The 19,978-nt window shown below is 49.4% G+C and overlaps 1 protein-coding gene across 1 annotated transcript; it reads left to right on the top strand.

Moving 5' to 3' along the window:
• Positions 1 to 73: 73 nt before the first annotated feature.
• Positions 74 to 18,802, top strand: PLEK2 (pleckstrin 2). Its single transcript, XM_045810400.2, has 9 exons — positions 74 to 355; positions 9,559 to 9,723; positions 12,950 to 13,131; positions 14,241 to 14,332; positions 14,600 to 14,787; positions 15,021 to 15,122; positions 16,611 to 16,694; positions 17,578 to 17,656; positions 18,360 to 18,802. The coding sequence occupies exons 1-9, from the start codon at positions 314 to 316 to the stop codon at positions 18,485 to 18,487; spliced, it is 1,062 nt and encodes a 353-aa protein (XP_045666356.1). The 5' UTR covers positions 74 to 313; the 3' UTR covers positions 18,488 to 18,802.
• The last annotated feature ends 1,176 nt before the right edge of the window (positions 18,803 to 19,978 follow it).

Here is a 19,978-nt window from a genome sequence, read left to right as displayed (position 1 = left end):
CGGGGCTGGCAGGGCTCCCGGAGGCGACGGCAGGGCGGGACGCCGGGAGCTGGCAGACTCTGTACCGGAGGCCCAACCGCGGACCCTAGCGCACCTTCGCGGGGGCAACCGCGTCAGAAACCCCGACCTGGCGTGACTTCCTGCCCAGGAGGCCCCGCGGCCTCGGGCTCTGGCCGCGGGCCAGGGAGGCGCCGCCCGCGCGGCTTCGGAGGCGCTTCCTGGGCGCAGCGGGCGCGGGAGGCGCGAGAGGCGCGAGAGGCGCGGGGACAGCGCACCTGGAGCGCCCGCAGGCCCGGCTGGCGCGCGCGGCGACATGGAGGACGGCGTGCTCAAGGAGGGCTTCCTCGTCAAGAGGGTGAGCGCGCCAGAGCCCCTCCGGACACTGGCCCGGCGGGCGGCGGCGGGCGGCGGCTCCCGGAGCCCAGTCCCCAGCCCGCGCTGGACGGCGGGCTCGGCGGGCCGAGGGCGGCCGGGGGCCGGGGGCCGGGGTCGGAGGGCGGCTTCGGGTGGAACAGAGCGGCCGGGGCACAGACAAGGAGGAGAGGCCCGCCGGGCCAGTGGTATGGGGTGGGGGGCGGCTCCTGAAGCAGACATCTTAGTTAGAACAACTTCCTAAGATGTGGAGAGGACCGTGTTTAAATTTGCTGTATTAACACGACGTAAGTGCTCTGGGGCTCGCAGCGCCCACCTGTGTACTGCATCAGCTCCCGTACTCTCCACGGTAACCCCTGGGCCAGGAGGCAGCCCAGGCTGCTAAGCGCTTACGGTGCACCAGCCCCGGACCTTGCGTTCTTCGGTCCCCCAGCGGCCCCGCACGGGGGGCACCCTATTCCTCCCTCTCCCCAAAGGAGAAACAAAGTTCAAGGAGGTGCATTAAGCAGGTTGCTCAGGATCTGGGAGCTCGTGGGTGATGGAGCACGTGCAAACCCACTAAGGTTGACTCCAAGCCTTGTGCTGCCCACCGCAGGGTGGGGGGTGTTCTCACCGAATGACAGATGAGGAAACGGATGAGACCGCTTGTCCACAGCCACAGGACTAACAACAACTGGGACACAGCCTCCATCCTCAGTCTTTGCCCATGGCCCACGTGGCCTTTCCCTTAGCCAGCAAGAGTCCAGACAGACACAGAACACGCAGCTCAAGGTGGAAAATGAACCAAAGAGCAGCAGCAAGAGGAAGTTCGGTATTTTAAAGTTCTTTGAACATTGATGTTGACACTGAGGGTTTATACTAACATAACAGCAGAGCATAAAATCTGGTGATAAGCCTTTTGGCTGTTCTACTGAGATTATAGCTTTGGGAGGGAGATGGATGAAAAGGGAGGAAGGGGCTCCCCCTCGCATTGCCTCCCCTGGAGGCCAGAGTAGCCCTGAAGTCTCCAATTGCTTTCAGGTCAGTAGGGAATGTAGCCATGTTATGTTACACATTATTTGATATAGGAGGGCGGGTGTGTTGTTTGCTCAAAACCGTAAGCAGGAGGCTGATGCCGGATCAAGGGTCAGGCTGGACACGAGCAGGTACCAAATTCCAAGGCACGGTGATTAGAGCGATAGGCTGGTCCCTCTCGGTTTGTGGAGGCAGCTGCCCCTCAGAGAGACAGCCAGTGGCAGGGCCTCTGCAGCTCCCACTTCTCTGAAGCTCCTGAGGGGAGCAGGAGAGCATGACTTGGGCAGAGGCTTTGGTGGGCATTGTTGGTTGTCCGGATAGCTGGGGCTGTCTGGGAGGGGCCTCCCCCTGTTGCTGGGGTTACCTCACAAGATTCCCCACCACTGCCACCACCACGCAGAATCAGGGAAGGCGACAGGGAGGGAAGGACCTGAGTTCTCTTCAGGATGGCCGCTCAGTCCTGGGTGGCTGGCTTGGGGAGTCCAGGGTGCAGGGAAGTGAGGACAGTCTAGCCCCCAAAGCCCACAGAAGGGGCCTGGCTGACATGGGGAAAGCTCATTCCAGCCATACCCAAAGACGGGAGTGTGGAGGCTGGCCCGAGGCCAAGGGAAGTCACACCCTTTCCTCAGAGGTGAGGGACCTGGCCCTGGGGCCCCTGCTCCCAGTTCCCGCCCACGGATCCAAGTCAGCTTTCTCTCCCCCTTAACGCCTTTCCTCCTGGGTGGCAACAGCAGCTTCTGCGTCCGCTGGCGAAGTTGCAGAGCTATAGCCATGGGATTCCATAGATTTAGGAGGGTTTTCAGCCCTGGGGGGAAGGGCGGGGGGGAGGGCCCGAGCGAGAAGCCCAGAGTACAGAACAGTCATCACCCGTGAGGGTGAAGCAGGAGACAGGCAGGGGCATGATGGATTTGGCTCTTACTCCCGCCCAGACACGAAAGAAGCAAAGCTCCAGGCAAAATACAGGGGACTCACTTGGCCTGGCTTTAAAGGAGGGTGAGGGGGAAGGAAGCGGGATCAGCATGGGCATGATTGCTTTTCCTTTAAGAAGACGCTGAGGCCCTTCAGGCGCTGTTGCCTGCTCACACATCCACACATCCGCTCACACATCCGAGGACACTCTTAGAAAATGACATGGCAATGTTAACACACTTTGGCCTAAAACTTTCCTTTGTCGGACTCTATACCACGAAAATACCATTAAAGCTTTATGAACAAAGTGTTATTTTTGTAGTGAAAAAACTGGAAACTACCTATATGTCCCCACGAATAAATGACGAAGTATATTATGGTTATGCAGATGTTTAAAATGCTTATGATATGATAACCCAAAGAGTAAAAATATACAAGGTATTAGGAAAAAATAGGCATAGAAGAAAAAAGTCTAGGAGTTCTGCAGGCTAGAAGTCTGAAATCAAGGTGTTGGCAGGGCCATCCTTCCTCTGAAACCTATAGGGGAGAGTCCTCCCTTACCTCTTCTGTAAAAGGAAAGTCCAGATTTTTCCTTCTCCTGTAGGGGAAAACTTTGTTCCTCCCTATTGTTTCTTTATCCTGTGAGTCTCCTTTACTTTTACACAGAACACTGCCCTTTTGACACTGCTGGTCCCCAAATGTGTGGAGGTTTTTCCCCACACCAAGCAATTCTCTGTGACACCAGCGGCATGTCCTACCATTTAATTCCATTCTGACACTGTCTACCTGGAGAGAGCGTCATGTCCCACAGGTCAAGGGATCCGTCCCACAGGACTGCCCCCCATCACCCCCACCCCACCGTGCCCATACTTCAGACACTGGTCACAAGCCCAGGTTATCACTTGTGGGTCTGACCAACGGGCTAATCGTTTGGATGTTCCAATGACCCCCTTTTCCATTTCAGTTAATTTGCTGCAGTGGCTCACAGAACTCAGGGAAACACGTTTGCCAGTTGACTACAGGCTACGGTAAATGATACAGATGAACAGCCAGTTGGAAAAGCTGTGTAGGGCGAGATATGTGGGAAGGGGCGTGGAGCTTCTGTGTCCTCTCCTGGCATGCCGGTCTCAGTACCTCCGTGTAGTCAACAACCCAGAAGCTCTCTGAACCCCATACTTTTGGGATTTTGTGGAGACTTCATCACATAGGTGTGATTGATCATTTTCAGCCCTTCTTGCTTCTCAAGAGAATCAAGCCTGTAACTGTGACTTGTTCTTTACGATGACCAGGCTTCGTCCAAGAACCCACCCGGAGTCACCTCATGAGAACAAAAAATGCTTCTAGCAGCCAGGACATTGCAAGGGTTTCAGGAGCTCTGTGCCAGGAATGGGGGGCAGAGACCAACACACACACACACACACACACACACACACACACGTACGTTCACCATCATCTCACACATGCAGTCCTCGGCATTCTCTGGCTTGTGGAAGCATCACTCCAATCTCTGCCTCTGCCATCTCGTGACCGTCTTCTCCCTGTGTATTTCAGTGTCCAAATTCTCCTCTTTGTATAAGGTATTAGGGCCACCCTAATACAGTATGACTGCCTCTCATCCTGATCATATCTGCAAAGGCCCCATTTCCAAACAAGATCACATTCGTAGGTACCAGGGGTTAAGAATTCAACATACCTTTTGAGGGGGACATAATTCAATTCATAACAGGTACCATCTCCGCTTCTTTGGGGTTGTAGGGTCTTGGGCAAGAACTTTCTGAGCCTTAGTTTCCTCATCATTGAAGGTATGGAGTAGTATGGGCTTTTTTGAAGGGTCCCTCCAGCTGTAACATTCCATGCCTCTTAAGCCCAGCCATGGAGTTGCTATCCCAGCTTATGGACTCTCCTCCCTCCCCCTAAAGGGATTCTAGGGATCCTAAGCTGTTCATGGTCCCACTGGCCTCTGGCCCTGGCCAGCCGTTTGCAGACAGGAGCCTGGAGGGGGAAGAATCTGCCCAGGTATAGGGAGGCCTGGGATATTTTTCAGCTATACCACTGTGGTTTTGGTCTCCGACCCCCTTTACCTGGTGACTTTGAGCCAGTTCCTTGTTTCCTCTGAGCATGGCGTGTTTATCTGTAGACTGGGGGTAATGGTGTTCTTCCTATTTGGTGGGTTGTTACCACAGCCTCCAGTTGAGCGGCCTACTCCAGGCTGGCCGCTTCGTCCAGCTGTTCTGCCGCAATAGGGTCGGGGTGATCTTTTCAACATGACAACCCAAGCTTTTTCGTCATCCTTCTAGTTAAAAGTCTTCAAGGACACCCCTCTGGCCACAATATAAAGATCAAACTTTCCAAGATGGAACCTGAAGCCGACTGGAACCGCGTCGCTTCCCCTGTCCTTTGCCCACAGGCCTCTGTGCCGAAGCCATATAGAACCACTTGGAGTTTCTCAAAGGTGGAAGTGGCTCAGGCTCTCCCTTCCCTGCCTTCCTGACCTGGCCATCTCCACTCAGCCTTCCAGACTCAGCCCTCGCATCAGCTCCTCGGGGAGCCTTCCTCACCCCTCTCAGCCTCCTTAGCCCCCTCCTCCAACGGAGCTGCTTTTTGGGGTTTGCATCGTGACCTGTTCTACTTCTCTGGTTCTGTGACACTCACCCCAAAGCTTAACATCTTAAAACAACAAACACTTATTATCTCACACGGTTTCTGAGGGGCAGGTATTCAGGAACATCTCGGCTGCGAGATTCAAGTCTCTCAGGAGGTTGCAGCGAAAATGTTGCCCAGTGTGGCAGGCTCCTGAAGGCTTGGCTGACCGGACGATCCAACTGCAAACTCCCTCACATGGCTGCTGGCCGGTGGCCTGGGTTCCTCACCTCTCTCTAGGCGCTGGTCATGATGTGGCAGCGAGCTTTCCCCAGAATACATGGTCAGAGAGAGAGAGAGTCCCCAAGACCGGAGCTACAGGGTCTTTTATAACCTAATGTCAGAACTGACAATTCATCCCTCTGCCATATTCTCTTGGTCACACAGACCAACCCTTGAACAATGTGGGAAGAAACTATATAAGGGTGTGAATATTAGAAGGTGGGGATCCTGGGCGACCGCACCAATCATCTGTCCTAGAACTTATCACACTGGCTGCCATCACGGTCTGTCTCCTCCAGTGTCTTAGGTCAGAATCTTGTTCATCTTTGTCTCCCTGCTGCCAGCACAGCGCTGGCTGTAGTAGTCGCTGGTCATTGATTGTTGAATGCATAGATAAATGAATGAATGATTTCCCTAGTCATCTCATGAGGATTTTTGTCTATTTGAATTTCAATTCATTTTCCATGATAAAAATAATAATGCTTATTATTTAAAAAAAAAACTAGAAAAGTACTCACGGCCATAAACTGAAAAATAAGTTTTCATTCTTGTTGCCCTGTATCCAATCTTAGTCCTTAGAGATGATAACTATTATCTTTCCTGAGGTATCCCTTCAGAAATTTTCTGAAATAACTACTAGAGTTATTTTTAGGTACCGTATGAAAACATGTAAGTGAAAGTGCTTTGCCTGTGTTGAAGACCATGGACGCTGTGATTCTTGGTAGGCTCAGACTGCTGGGTTTGACCTTGAGGGTTCCACCAGTGACCTTTCCTGCCATCTGTTAGGATTGGAATCCCTCCATTACAGCCACAGTGGGCATGGTATTGTTACACAGTTAGAATATTTTGCAGTATTTTATTATAAGCAATGATCCAAAGTGTCTTAATACATAAAACCTTTTCCATATGCTAGACGATTTATTCAGCACACATTCCCAGAAGTGGAATTATTGGGTCAAAGAATTTGAACAGTTTTTATGAGGGTCACCAGCTGCTTCAGGGTTTCTGCCTGCACGGTAAATCCTTTCTCCTCAGTCTTTCTCTTCAGACCTGTCTCCTTTGCTGTCAGGATTCGTAGTTGCTCATGAACACATTCCACTCTAGTGAGTTTGAACAGAAGGGGATTTCATGGAGGAATATTAATTACTAAGTAACTCAGGAATATTTGGGAGGGCCAGAGAACCTGGCTGGGATGCTATACAGCCAGGAACGATGTAGCTGGACAAAAATACCCAACAGAACCACCAGATATTTCTAGTGGAAACATCACTGCTGACATTATTTGCTGTTTGTCCCTGATAGCTCTGGAGACTGGGTGTCAGAAGGACCTCTTCTTCCAACACCACTCTTGCCCAAAATTCCTGTCTCCTCCTGTTAGGTGGCTGCCAGATAGGCATCAGTTCCCCATGCATGGGAGTGGCAGCTACTTGGTCACCTATCTGTTGCCTTTGTGCCAAGGATTCTGGGAAATGTAGCGTTTTGTCCAGGAGAGTGCAGACTCCATATTGGTTTGTCCTGTTCAACATCTGTTGATGACACTTTTCTCTCTGATATCTCCAAGCCCCATTTCTCCTCTCCCTGTTGTTTTAGTTTGTTAGAGCTGCTGGAACAAAAATACCACAGACAAGTCAGCTTAAACTGAGATTTGTTTTCTCGCAGTTCTGGGGGCTAGAGTACAAGTCAAGCTGTCAGCAGGTTTGGCTTCTTCTGAGGCCTCTCTCCTCGGCTCGCAGATGGGCGACTTCTTGCTGTGTGCTCGCATGGTCTTTCCTCTGTGCATATGCCTCCCTGATGTCTCTCTGTGTGTCTAAGTCTCCTTTTCTTATAAGGACCCCAGTCACATTGGGTTAGGGCCCACTTAATGACCTCATTTTAACCTAATCACCTCTTTAAAGCCCTATCCCCACATCCAGTCGACACTGGGAGTTAGGGCTTTAATATATGAATGTGTGTGAGCAAGGGCGGACATAATACAGCCCGTAACACCTGTTTTAAGGTTTAACATGATTTCGCCCTCTCCCCTTCTCCACCTCACACCTGCCCCCATTCCATCAACTAGGATTGCATTCTCTCCATACGAAATCTTTTGAGCCAGCAATTTACTGCAAATGCTGCTCCAGGAGCCCCTCAATAGGGGGTCATTGAGAAAGGGGACCTGAGTCTGGGCCACGTGGAGAGCAGTAGAGAACCTCAGCCTCTGAGAAGCTGGAGCTAAATCTTTTTTGTTTCTTTAAACATGTCTACCCACGTCAAGAGCAGCTGTCAACCGTCATGTTACATGTCGATCCTGAGTACGGGACAGAGTGGAGAGAGCTAAACGTAAAATTCAACTTGACTACGAGAGTCATCTCATGCGAACAGCCTGATTGCCATGCAGTGTGATAGCACTTAGACATGTTAATAAACTCTTGTCAGATTAACATGGTTAGAAGTTTTATTTAGCTGCCACAGTAAATTCTGTTTGGGCACAGCCCAGTGCTCACTCGTCAACTCCTTCTACAACTTTTGGTTCCCTAACAGCACTCACTGCACACTGAGCAATCACAGTACCACAGATGTGAGAACTCAAGGAGCTTTTGAAAGGCATCAATGCTAGGAAATGTGAGGAAATGCATGAATTGGGGAAATGGTCTCCGGTTCAGACAAAGCGCATCTCTCTTAGAGTCCAGTCCTTGTTGGGCTCTGCTCTGCGAAATATGCCAGGAAAGTTCCTTTCATGAGTGTGTACTAAACCCATTCCTTACTGATTCCTCAGTAGACATTCCCTCATCTGTTGGTCTGTTTTAGAAATAGGCTCTTTGCCTTTACTTGACTACCCTGTTCATTGGCTCTGTGACCCACCCGAGAATCCCCCCAAATACCCTGCCTTTTAGGCTTGTCAGACCAGACTTAGCAAGATTCTTAGGGTCCTTAGCACTGGTAGACTGTTTGTGGCTTCAATTTTACAAATTGCCTACATCCTTTGACTAGTAATATTCTTTCTAGGAATATATCCTAAGGGGAAAAAAATCTGAGATGCAGGTCAGAATTTATGTGCAAGGATATTCACTGTGGAATTGTTTATAACAGTGAAAAAAACAAAACAACCTCAGCTACAAACAATAGGAGATTGACAAGCAAATGTTGCATCCACCTAGTGGTTATTAAAAACTATGTTGTAAAGAAATATATTGGTGTGAGAAGATGCCCAGCAAAGCTCAACAAAACAAACTCGATAATAAATAACTATAGGTAACATGGTCCTGATTTTTTTTTTAATCAGAAAGTAAAAACTAAGAGGAAAAAAGACTATAAGAAAACACAAAGTGTTAGCAATGGCTGTCTCCTAGTGGTAGGACTTTCTCTTCTGTATATTGCACAGGTTCTTTCAAGGTTTATAATCACAAAAAAGGCCAACTGGGAACTGGAAGGTTAATGCCAAAGGTCTTTGTTACTAACTTAAAAGAGATGACAAGGAGATCCAGACAGATGATGCTTTTTTCATGAAAATGAAAACAAAGGTACGATTTTGAGCTGGATCCTTTGGCTATTAAGGACATTATTAGGGCAACTGGTGAAACTTGGGTGGAGGTTGTGGAATTGATGAAAATAACACATTAATGGAAATGTCCTGATGTTGATGGTTGCGTTGTGGTTGTGTTGGAAATATTCCTCCTCCCCTCTTTTGTAGGAGATACACAATAAAATATTCCAAAGTGGTGGAGCATCATGTTAAAAATTTACCCTTGGATGATTCTGTTAAAAAAGTTCTTTAGGCGCGCCTGGGTGGCACAGCGGTTAAGCGTCTGCCTTCGGCTCAGGGCGTGATCCCAGCGTTATGGGATCGAGCCCCACATCAGGCTCCTCCGCTGGGAGCCTGCTTCTTCCTCTCCTACTCCCCCTGCTTGTGTTCCCTCTCTTGCTGGCTGTCTCTCTCTGTCAAATAAATAAATAAAATCTTTAAAAAAAAAAGTTCTTTAATACTATTCTTCAGCTTTTCTCTGAATTGAAATTATTTTTTTTAAAGATTTTATTTATTTATTCGAGAGAGAGAGAAACAGAGACAGAGCATGAGCACAGGGGAGGGGCAGTGGCAGAGGGAGAAGCAGGCTCCCCGCTGAGCAGGGAGCCCAGCTCAACTAGACTCAGGACTTGATCCCAAGACCCTGAGATCATGACCTGAGCAAAAGGCAGACGCTCAACTGACTGAGCCACCCAGTGCCCCTGAATTGAAATTATTTTAAAATTAAAAAAACAAAATGAGGGGTTTGTTTTTGTTTTTTTTAAAGATAATGCTGTCCCCTTTTTGGACAGTTGATTCCACGGCACACTCTGGCTACCTGGGCCATTGGGACTCTTCTCCCTGAACTCAGTGTTGTCCCCTCAGCCACCTCACTGCAGGGCTCTCCTGTCTATCCTCAGGGTCACATTGTCCACAACTGGAAGGCGCGATGGTTCATCCTTCAGCAGAACACGCTGTTGTACTACAAGCTTGAGGGGGGTCGGAAGGTGACCCCTCCCAAGGGCCGGATCCTTCTGGATGGCTGCACCATCACCTGCCCCTGTCTGGAGTATGAAAACCGACCCGTAAGTGAAAGCCCCTGCTTCCCGCCTTCTCCTGCCTCGGACCCTCCCACCTCTGGCCTCTTTGGTGAGGGGGGTGTGGGTGAAGAGCTGAGTTATCATTGAAAAACCTAAATCCAAGTCCTGCTGCACTACGTACCAGGTGTGTGACTTTGAGCAAGTAACTGAACCTCTCTGAGCCTTAGTTCCTCATCTATAAAATGGGGTAGAATAATGACACCTCGCTATCTCCCGTGATTGTGTTGGGGATCATGATGGAAGGCGATGGTCTGTCAGAGCACTTTGTTGGCTCGGAGGCACTACACACATGGGAGCAATTACTCCTACCTTGGAATTTAATATGGTGGCTTCCGTCCCCTGAAGGGGGTGTGTGTTCCAAAAGTCAGGTGCAGTTTCAACCCCATCATCAAAAAGGTATCTGAATCATTTTTTGAGGGCCCGTTATGTGCCAAGAAATTTGCTAGGCTTGGAGGAGTCAAGGAAGCAAATGGTAAGAGTGTTTTTCCTTCAGTTATTAATCTTATCATGAAAGCAAGTGGTTAATTGAAAAACATTCAGAATTCCAAATGTTGGCACAAACATGATTAGCTGTAGAAAACACTGTATTCCTGAAGAGGAGGAAGATGTAATTAGAGGCTGTCTGAGTCAGGTACGGCATTGGGAGGAATAGAGATTTGGCAAAGATCTGAAAGAGGAGAGAGGCAGACGTTCTGGGCAGGTGGAAAGTCTTGAGTAAAAGTGAGGGGCGAGATAGATTTGGAGAAAACAATGGCCCGTGTGGCCAAAGGGGAATGTTCCCCCAGGGGGCAGTGGGAGATTGGCTGGGGCCAGATGGAGGAAATGGGGAGTCGCTGAAGGTTCTGAGAGAATGGATGGGTAAAAAACACTCAGGAGGACTAAAATGAGGAACTACTCTCTGTTCCTAATAAGTTACTAGATCCATAAAGAAGGGATCTTACATTTTCTTCTTTCTCTTTTTCTTTTTCTTTTTTTTTAAGTATTCTCTACGCGGGGCTTAAACTTACAACCCCAAGAACAAGAGTTACACGTTCCACCGACTGAGCCAGCCAGGCACCCCACCATTTTCTTCTTTCTTACCATGTTTTTCTTCTTTGACTCTTCTAGACCAATTGACAAGCCTTCTAAGTATGAGAAAATATTCATGACAGTCCATTCTGGGTGGTGGGTTTCTTGGTATTTGTTATGTTAACCACTGTACTCCTTTGTAGTTTTGAATCTTTCTCAAGAGAACAAAGGAAGGTATTAAAAAATGAGGCATGAAGTAAGGCAAAAAGTAGGGGGACCTCGAGAAAACATTGTGAAGGAAATGTCCACAGGACATGGTTGACTGGATGTTGAAGGTGAAGGAGAGAGGTGTTGGGTGTAATTCCAGCCTAGGAGACTGCAGAAAGGCAATGTCCTTCTACAGCTTCCTGCTGCCAACCTGCAGGTGCTGCTGATGAAGAGGGAAAAGTCAGGTGGGGCAGTGTTCTTCTGCGTGGAGGCAGGGCTGCTGGAGAACGCCCAGCCTGGGCAGACTGGGGCTGCACCTTCCTCCTTGTCGTGTCAGAAGACCAAACACGGTGTCTGGACCCAGAGCAGACGATTAGCAAATGTTTGCTGAATTAATGTTTAAGAGAGAAGACAAATTTACAGATAAGCGAGATGATTTTAAGAGAGAAAAACCCTACTTTTCTAAGTGAATTTAAGACTCTAGTTCTCAATAAATTATACCCCAGAACTTGTAGGTTAACTTGTTGACCCGATGCCCCTTAATAATCTTTAAGGAACGGTAGAGAGCGAAAGTGCTGGTCTAATGGGCTGGACCTAGAAAGACTCAAAAAAGGACACAAGTTTAATTTGCTAACTGGAGTTGTGAGCTTCATGTTAATTCCCAGACTGTCATCTGCCCGGTTCATGACTCCTTGAGCTGGAAGAGGTCAAGAGGAGCCTGTAGGTTCACTAAGAACAAGTTATAAAGTGTATATATGTGTATGTGTGTGTATATATATATATTTAAGTTAGGGAAGCTATAAAAGAGTATGCTTGGATTTCACATGAAATTTTATAGTCTCTCCTGAAATTCTTTCATGAAAATGTTGACTGCCGACAGACAGAGCAGGTATGCGGAGCTGGTTGAATCTGTACTCCCACAAGGCTGGTGAGTGAGTCAGTGCTAACTTGGAGGAACAGATTCATGGTACTCTTCGGGACTGTGAGCCAGCCTTGTCTTATCACCGTTTTGCTGTTAGTTGAGGGATGTTAAGTTTGCAAGCGAAGCAAGTTGGGAAATAATATATTGGAAACCAGAATGGGATGAAAGAATGCCTCTGTTTCCCCAGCTGTAGGCCGAGTCTACTCAGAAGGACATTTAATAGGGTCAACATCCAAATCCCATAATGGTCCAAAAGAACCCCTCGATGCACATTTAAAGAATGGAGGAGATGCGGCCTACCTGAAAAGGACTCTTGGCTGACAGCACAGAGTGTGCGTCTACAGGGCCATCAGTCAGTGTGGCCTCGGGCTGTCAGCCCCGTGCCACCCCATGCCCCTCAGAGCTTTCCCGGAGCAGCTGGTTCCGTTCACGGCTCGTAGCTTCTGAGAATGCTGACCACCTGCAGACTGTGTGGCAGAGCGTGAGTTGGTTAAGAGTTTAAACCATACCCTGTGAGAAGTGTGTGAAAGATTGGGGATGCTTGGACTGAAGAAAAGAGCACAGAAGGGAGGGTAAGGAGCAGCGCCGCCGAGGTAGGGGTTCATATCCCCATATGACAGATGAAGAAAGCAAGGCCCGGTGGGGTTCCTTAATGTGCCCAAGCGTCCATAGCTAAGTGGCAGAGCTGGGATTTGCGTTCAGATCAGTCTGCCTTGAAAGCCAGTGTATTTCAGCACAGGGACTGTCGTGGGAGGTGAGGTTAGTCTGTGAGGTTCTCAAAGGCAGAATCGGAAGCAGGGGGCCAAGTGCCCAGGAAGCAGTCCCTATGCTAAGTGGTCCATGCCAGAGGGAGAGCTTGCCTTACGAGGCCACGAGCCTCCTGTGGCTTGAGGTGTACAAGGGGATCTTTGAAGACCCCCCACTGGGGTGTGGCTGAGGGGGTTGGGCATTCGACAGCCCCCAGACCTCTGTGTCCCGGGTCTGCTGTGGGCCTGTCATCATAGCTGCCCCACCACCATTTTCTTGCCCGCTGGGCCTCTGGGTGCTGGTCTGACTGGCTGTCTCTTCCCACAGCTCCTCATTAAGCTGAAGACTCGAACATCCACCGAGTACTTCCTGGAGGCCTGTTCCCGAGAAGAGAGGGATGCCTGGGCCTTTGAGATAACGGGGGCTATTCATGCTGGGCAGCCGGGGAAGGTCCAGCAGCTCCACATACTGAAAAACTCCTTCAAGCTGCCCCCTCACATCAGCCTGCAGTGAGTGCCCGGCCCCCCGCCCCTTGCCCTGCCTGGCTTTGCTGCAGCCTCTTCTTTCTGTGTGATGCAAGGAGGGGGCTCTGTGGTTGCCGCGCAGGCCTGTCTGGTGGCAGCCCTCAGGCCCTCCCGACCTGCGCTGCTCCTCTGACACCTCTTGGGGCCTCTGCTGCTTTCGCCCACCTCAGTGTCTTGAGACCCTCCCTGCAGTTTCAGCCAGGGTGCCCAGGGCTCCGTCACAGCCCCCCAGGAATCTCCACTTGCCACGTCACTGGTCTTGTTTGCAGCCTGGTGGCAAGAGTGATGTGTTCAGGTAGCAGCTGCATTCTTGCTCTGTGAGGTTCCACATCCAGCCATTCATTCAGGCAACAGTTATAGAGTGCCTACTGCATGCCCCACACTGCACTGCTAGGTACCCTGGAGATGCAAATGGGAATACATCAGATCTCATCTCGGGGGCTTTCCCATTCAAGGACATAGATAGAAAATGAGACAAGATCTTCCATTGGTGGCAGGAATCGTCTCACAGAACAGAAAGCAGGTCACTGGTGGAGGCAGCACTCCAAAGTAGGAGTCCCATCACGGAGCCGGTTACAAGCGCAGGCAACACCCCCTAAGCTCCCAGGTAGCAGAACTGTTACACCCGCCGAAGACACAGGACGAGTCCCTTTGTGGGCTCCTTGAAGTCTTGCTTGTGCAGCAGGGTCGCTGCTAGACCATGGTGAGTGCGGGGGGACGAGCAGTGCGGGCAGGAGGGGGTTCAAGTGATGGGTGACTTTGAGAAGTAGCTGGAGGAGATCACACTTTATGGTCATAGAGAATCATTATTGTACAATTTTTACTCTAAAATTAAAAGTCACAGCTCTTTAATTTTGCTACAAAAGTAGTACCTGTCTCATATAGAAACATTAGAGCATTTAGACGAGCAGAAGAAAAGAAACGTCTTAAAATCCTACCTCTCCAGTTCTGATGCAGCACGGAATACCCCCTTGCTTGGTGATGGGTATCATACCGTCGCCCCTTGCTTTATACCCTTGGCCGCAGCTCTTGGCCCCTCCCTCATAGTGTTGGTGCGATGAAGGGCGCCTCTCCTCTGTCTTCCTTCTGTGTAGCCGTATCGTGGACAAGATGCACGACAGCAGCAGTGGAATCCGGCCAAGCCCCAACATGGAGCAGGGAAGCACCTACAAAAAGACCTTCATAGGTGAGCCTCCCCTCTTGGGGTCTGGGACAGGCGGTGGGAACTGGGACCGGACTTGGCCATGCCAGCCCTCCTGCGTTGAGGCCAGAGCTGCCTGCGGCCAGCGGGCTGGTCCGAGGTGGCCACATGTGGGTGTGGCCTTGGGTCTGCTCTTAGGTAGAGCCCAAGGCTGCCCAGGAGGGTAAGGTCAATGAGGTCACAGTCAAGCACCCCCAGGGAGTTTTGTCTATAGCCTTTTGTCTGACTGGGGCTGCACTTGCCCCAATGCAGGCTCCTCCCTGGTGGACTGGCTCATCTCCAATAACTTTTCTGCCAACCGTCTGGAGGCCGTGACCCTGGCCTCCATGCTCATGGAAGAGAACTTCCTGAAGCCAGTAGGTGTCCGAAGCATGGGAGCCATTCGCTCTGGAGACCTGGCCGAGCAGTTCCTGGATGACTCCACGGCCCTGTACACTTTCGTAAGTTAGGGAGGGAGTTCCTCTTGCCATGGGGGCAGAGGAAGGAGGAGGTAACAGAGTGAGCGCCGGGGGTCCACAGTCATGGGCGAGAGGCCTAGGGTTTGGGGACCTCTTCTCCCTCCAGGTGGAGTGAGGTTTCTGAATCGAGGATTTTCCTTTCCCTGTGGTAGCCCCCAGAGCCTGGAACTGGGACTTTTTTGGTAACACAGTCCTTGCTCTTTCCTTCCTGCTAGGCTGAGAGCTACAAGAAGAAGATAAGCTCCAAGGAAGAAATTAGTCTCAGCACTGTGGAGTTAAGTGGCACAGTGGTAAAACAAGGCTATCTGGCCAAGCAGGTATGCCTGCCTTGGAGAGGGGGGAGATGCACAGATGCCCCCAGAGGGTGAGAAGGGCTGAGAGTGCCTGAGGGCAGGTGCTCAGTTCCAGCAGAATCTGCTAAAGCAGGAACCAGCGGCAGCTGCCGGGAGCAAAGCAAGAGGCATGGACATGCCCCTTCTCTCTCTCTCTCTCTCTCTCTCTCTCTCTCTCTCTCACACACACACACACACACACTCACACACACACACAGAGTCCCAGACACAGAGAGGTGCAGGGGAAACGTGCACACGAGTCACGATCGCAGTCCCAGGGAACGGTGTCTGCAGCACCGCCCACAGCGTGCACTGGGCTGCAAGGGCCCTGCTTTGCCGCGCTGGTGTTTCGCATTTGCTGGCCTTCAGCCCCCTCACGCTTCCTGGGGTCTCTGCCTGCTTCTGTGCGACACCGCACACCTCCCTCATACACGAACAGAAAATGTCTTTTGTCCACCTACTGCGGTGGGTTGAAGATGACATTGTGTAGTGTAACATCAGTGTTTAAAAACTGACTGTGGTCCCTCCTGCTAACCATGTCCGGGGGAGCATCCTTGTCACGGGCACACCTGCGTGCCTGACACACAGGCTGGCCTGCGAACAGAATCACCGTGTCCCAGCACGGGACGGGTAAGCGGACCTTCCGCACACCACTCGTGTTTGTGCATATCCTGCACACTGTGTGAATGGGCGTGTCTGTCCAGTGGACACACGTGCTGCTCGGCGCCATTCCCACTGGTACTTGGGGCACACGGCTGTGTCGCCTGCTTCTTGCGTATCACGATCCCCATCTGCTCTTAGATTACTTACCATGCCTGCGACTGCCTCTCTACCCCGAGGGCCGCGCCACTCCCAGGCTGATGGGAGTCTAGTGAGGGGAGGTCGCCCGTGCAGGGCAGGCCGGGAGGACGGTGTGGGAGGGACTCTGGAGGCTCCCGGCTAGAGGGCTAAGGAAGTGTTGTGATCTTGGGGGTGAAGCCAAAGTCATACGCATCAGTATCTTCTACGTTTAGATTTTAACATAGAATTGATCATTTCTTACTCTTTCTGATGCAGAATGCTGAAGTGGTTTTTACTGTCGATGTGTGCACATATCCATGCAGCTGTAGGCTTGCTTTTGACACTTAAAAGTCGGTGTGCTTGGGTTCAAGTTTGCCTGTGAGCTCTTAGTCCAGTGGACACCTGCTGCCTCCCTGTCCTCCTTACACCCTGACTGGGTCTGGGTAATGCTCCCCTTTTCCTTCAGTGCTGACCCTCTTTGGTTCTGTCAACTCGACTAACTGTGGCAGTGTTTTTGCTCAAGTGTCTCTGAGAGGGAGGTCCACGTCATTGTAATCCTTGGGTCTGTAATCCAGCAGACTCCTTCCAGAAAGTAGTCCATTGTAGCAAGTTGGCTTGGGCATTAGACGCGTGGAAGTGGGAGGAAGGGACAGAGCTGTCACAGATGAGCCTTGAACCCTTTCTTTGCCTTAGGGGCACAAGAGGAAAAACTGGAAGGTGCGGCGCTTTGTTCTGAGGAAGGATCCGGCTTTCCTGCATTACTACGACCCTTCCAAAGTGAGTGCCGTGTGTCCACTTGGCACCCGAGTGTGAGGCTTCAGACACTTCTCTCCCGAGCGTACCGGGCAGCTGGCTCTACTTCCTTCCTTTCTCCCAGCGTCCCTGCCCTCACTTCTGCTGTGCTGTGCTTGTCCTTCCACGATCCTAGCTATACCTAACGGTCTGATCATTTCTTTCTTTCAGCACGCTGTTGCCTGCGCAGAGGGTTATCATTATTTTGAGAGGAAAGCACCTTTTAGTTTCTCCAAAGCTTTTTGTGGGGCTGGGGGGGTGGGGTGGGCTGATAAAGGAGACTCCTAACGGTGCTTTCTCTGCGGAGACACCATGAATTCTGCCCCTCAACCTTTTGTACCCACTGATGTTGTGGAAAGTTCCTTTTATCATGTACTATTTAAGCCATCATTTACTAATTTTCTTTTTCTTCTTTTCTAATCAATCGAAGAATTGCTACTCTGAGTTTCAGATAATAAGTATTATTGTATGATGAGTTGATCTAATTCCAGTCAAAAGCAAAGATAAACGGCCTTTGAACTGGCCTGTCCAGCCTTGTCTTAGATGTATGATTTTCATTCAGTTTTTGAAATATTGAAGCTTGTCAGGAATCCCCAGCCTAAGGGGAGCGCCTGAAGGAATGACAAGGAGCCCTCTGGGACCTGGCAGACAACAGGGAGGGCCGAGGGCCAGGGAGGAGTGTGGCCCTGCTGCGGCTGGCAGTGAAACGAAGCCCAGACTTCCTTATGGTACATGTAACGTGACCACGTGATGTCCAAATTCAGCTTCCTGTATTACAGATGACTCTCACTGGCTTCGCAAGAGGGCAACTCCTTTCTCCCTTTTGTGAGTTCACACTGTGCCTCATCAGGAATTCTTTCTGCTGCAGGAGGAGAACCGGCCGGTGGGTGGGTTTTCTCTTCGTGGTTCACTCGTGTCTGCTCTGGAGGATAATGGCGTTCCCACCGGTAAGGTGCAACTCCGTGCCAGCCTGCAGGCCTCGGGGTGCTCCCGGCTGCACTCGCAGCGGTGCTCTGCTGATGGGCTGAACAACGGGGGCCTGAGTAGGTCTCAGTGAGACGATGAGTACATTTTAGAGCCGATTTCAGAACGAGGGAAAGGGGCATGTGGGGTCTTCTTAGTGTTTTCACAACACAACTAAATAATCTGTCTCTGGTATTCCTCTTTCCCCTCAGTTTCTGTGCTTACTGGCAGGTAAGCTTCCACCTAAGAATAGTAGCCTACACAGTGTTTAAGGGTTAGCAATACACTCTAACATCTATGAGCACACTAATTTCACAATAGCCAGCTAAGAAAGACCGTAGTGTTCCCATTTAATGGATGTGGAAATTGAGGTTCAAAGAAGCTAAACAAATTAAAGTCAAGTCCCAAATCTGTGCCTACTTCTTTCTCACATAAACCTCCTGGATTCTCAGATGTGAACGGAACTGTAGATCTGTAGTTAGTGTAGGCAGTCGGCCAAGAGGGCGGAGGGGAGGGACGGGGAGCGGCAAGGTGGAAGAGAGGAAAGCAGGCTTCTGGTGGGATTCCCTAACCACATACATTGGTATTTAAGAAATACTTCATTTGGTATATTTTTGTTCGTGGCTCAGTTCATTTCTAGCTGAAAGCAGACACGGATATTCACTCACGAATTTTTCTTCTGCCTAGGGGTTAAAGGGAATGTCCAAGGGAATCTCTTCAAAGTGATTACCAAGGAAGACACACACTATTATATCCAGGCCAGCAGCAAGGCTGAGCGAGCTGAGTGGATTGAAGCTATCAAAAAGCTAACGTGACAAGGAAATGTGTTCCTGAAGGAGCAGGACAGGATTCCTCCCTCCTACCAGATGGTACAGACAAGACTTCCTGCAGAATGGGAGTGTGTTAAGACTTTTAGCTTCTTTGTATATTTTGTATGGCTTTGCAGTTCCTTAGATCACAATTGGCAGTGGTGCTATTTCCTTCCCTGTCTTCCTGTTAACAGCCTGGAAATGTTAGAACCGCCGTTAGGCATCAGCATTCTTGACTTTCACCCATCCTCACAGCTAGTAGGTGTCCCTGTTGTAACACTAACTAGTCATAATATAATACTAAATAAAACACTAGTCTCATGTTGGCTCTCTGAAGTGCTGTCAAAAACTAACTCCTTCTCTGGAATTAGTAAAAACTGACACGTTTCTAGCTATTAGACTTCCTGTACAAAGTTTTATAGTTTTCAAAGGTTTTTCATGCTTGAGGCTATACAAATTATTATGCAAGATTATGAAAACATCTCAAGTGATCTCTGTCACCAAGACATGCTTCATCTTAAAATGGGAATGGTGGCAAAATTTTGAACATGGTCTTGCTTTGAAAAATAAGCCTGCATAAGCATATACACTGCAGAAATCATGGACTCAATTGGAGAGATTAGTCACACATACAACAGAGTAAAATTACCACATTTCTATGAAAAGTGGCAATTCAGAAAGAGATGCAGAGCAGGAGCTGCTAAAGGACAGAGAATGCTGTAAATGGTAAAAGAATTAAGGAATGACATTTTGGTTTTTAAGTGAACCTTAATTGAGACATATAGGTACCAAGAAGCTTCACCAGTTGGGAGGTTAATCTGAAGTAGTGAAAAGTCTGTATCATACAATGTCTTTAAAAACATTTTTATTACTTTCAAGTTTATACAGTAATCTGGCACAAGCTACTGCCAGCATTCTTGCCAAGTACAAGTGCTCAGACTTCCTTTAATGAATAGATATGTAACTTACATTTAAGGGGAGTAGATACTTCCAAAGTGCTTAAGGAAAAAAATTTCCTTTTAAGTAGTGTGAACTGTGTCCTCTTAATCTTGTCTAGAATACCTGACCTGAATGATCAGGAATTCCAAGCTAATGAGGTTTTATTTTATTCCTTACATTGTAAGAGACTGCCTTTTAAAGCACCATTTTCCATTTGGCATTTCACCAAGGTCTAATGTCCCTGGAATTAGTTTCTTTATTGCTCTTTGAATATCAACAGGTGTTTATCTAAATTAAACTGCGTTTGGTTTGATGGCTCGACTCCAAATTGGCACGATTGCACCCTGTTCTGTATAGGGGTATCAGAATCTTCGTGTGTTGAAAAAGTAGATGGCCATCACCTTGAGGCAACTCTTGCCAGAGTACTAGTACTTGAATTTTTAAAAATCCCAAACCATTTTAATGGTTCTTCACACTGAAGTAGCTAGGTCAAGTGTTTGAAAGGACGGCCGCTGAGTAATTGCCGTGACACGTAGCATGTCTCTGTAGCTTCTCACT

This window comes from Ursus americanus, chromosome 26 (assembly GCF_024610735.1).
Source record: "Ursus americanus isolate L20-20 chromosome 26, mUrsAme1.1.p, whole genome shotgun sequence".
Taxonomy (NCBI): domain Eukaryota; kingdom Metazoa; phylum Chordata; class Mammalia; order Carnivora; family Ursidae; genus Ursus; species Ursus americanus.
Note: the sequence above shows the minus strand (reverse complement) of the source record. Positions and strands in the feature narration are given on the sequence as shown.

Coding starts and splice junctions, on each gene's coding strand:
- PLEK2 (XM_045810400.2), top strand. CDS start 314: ATGGAGGACGGCGTGCTCAAGGAGGGCTTCCTCGTCAAGAGG. Junction 13,132..14,240: donor CCCCCTCACATCAGCCTGCA/GTGAGTGCCCGG, acceptor CCTTCTGTGTAG/CCGTATCGTGGACAAGATGC. Junction 17,657..18,359: donor GGATAATGGCGTTCCCACCG/GTAAGGTGCAAC, acceptor TCTTCTGCCTAG/GGGTTAAAGGGAATGTCCAA.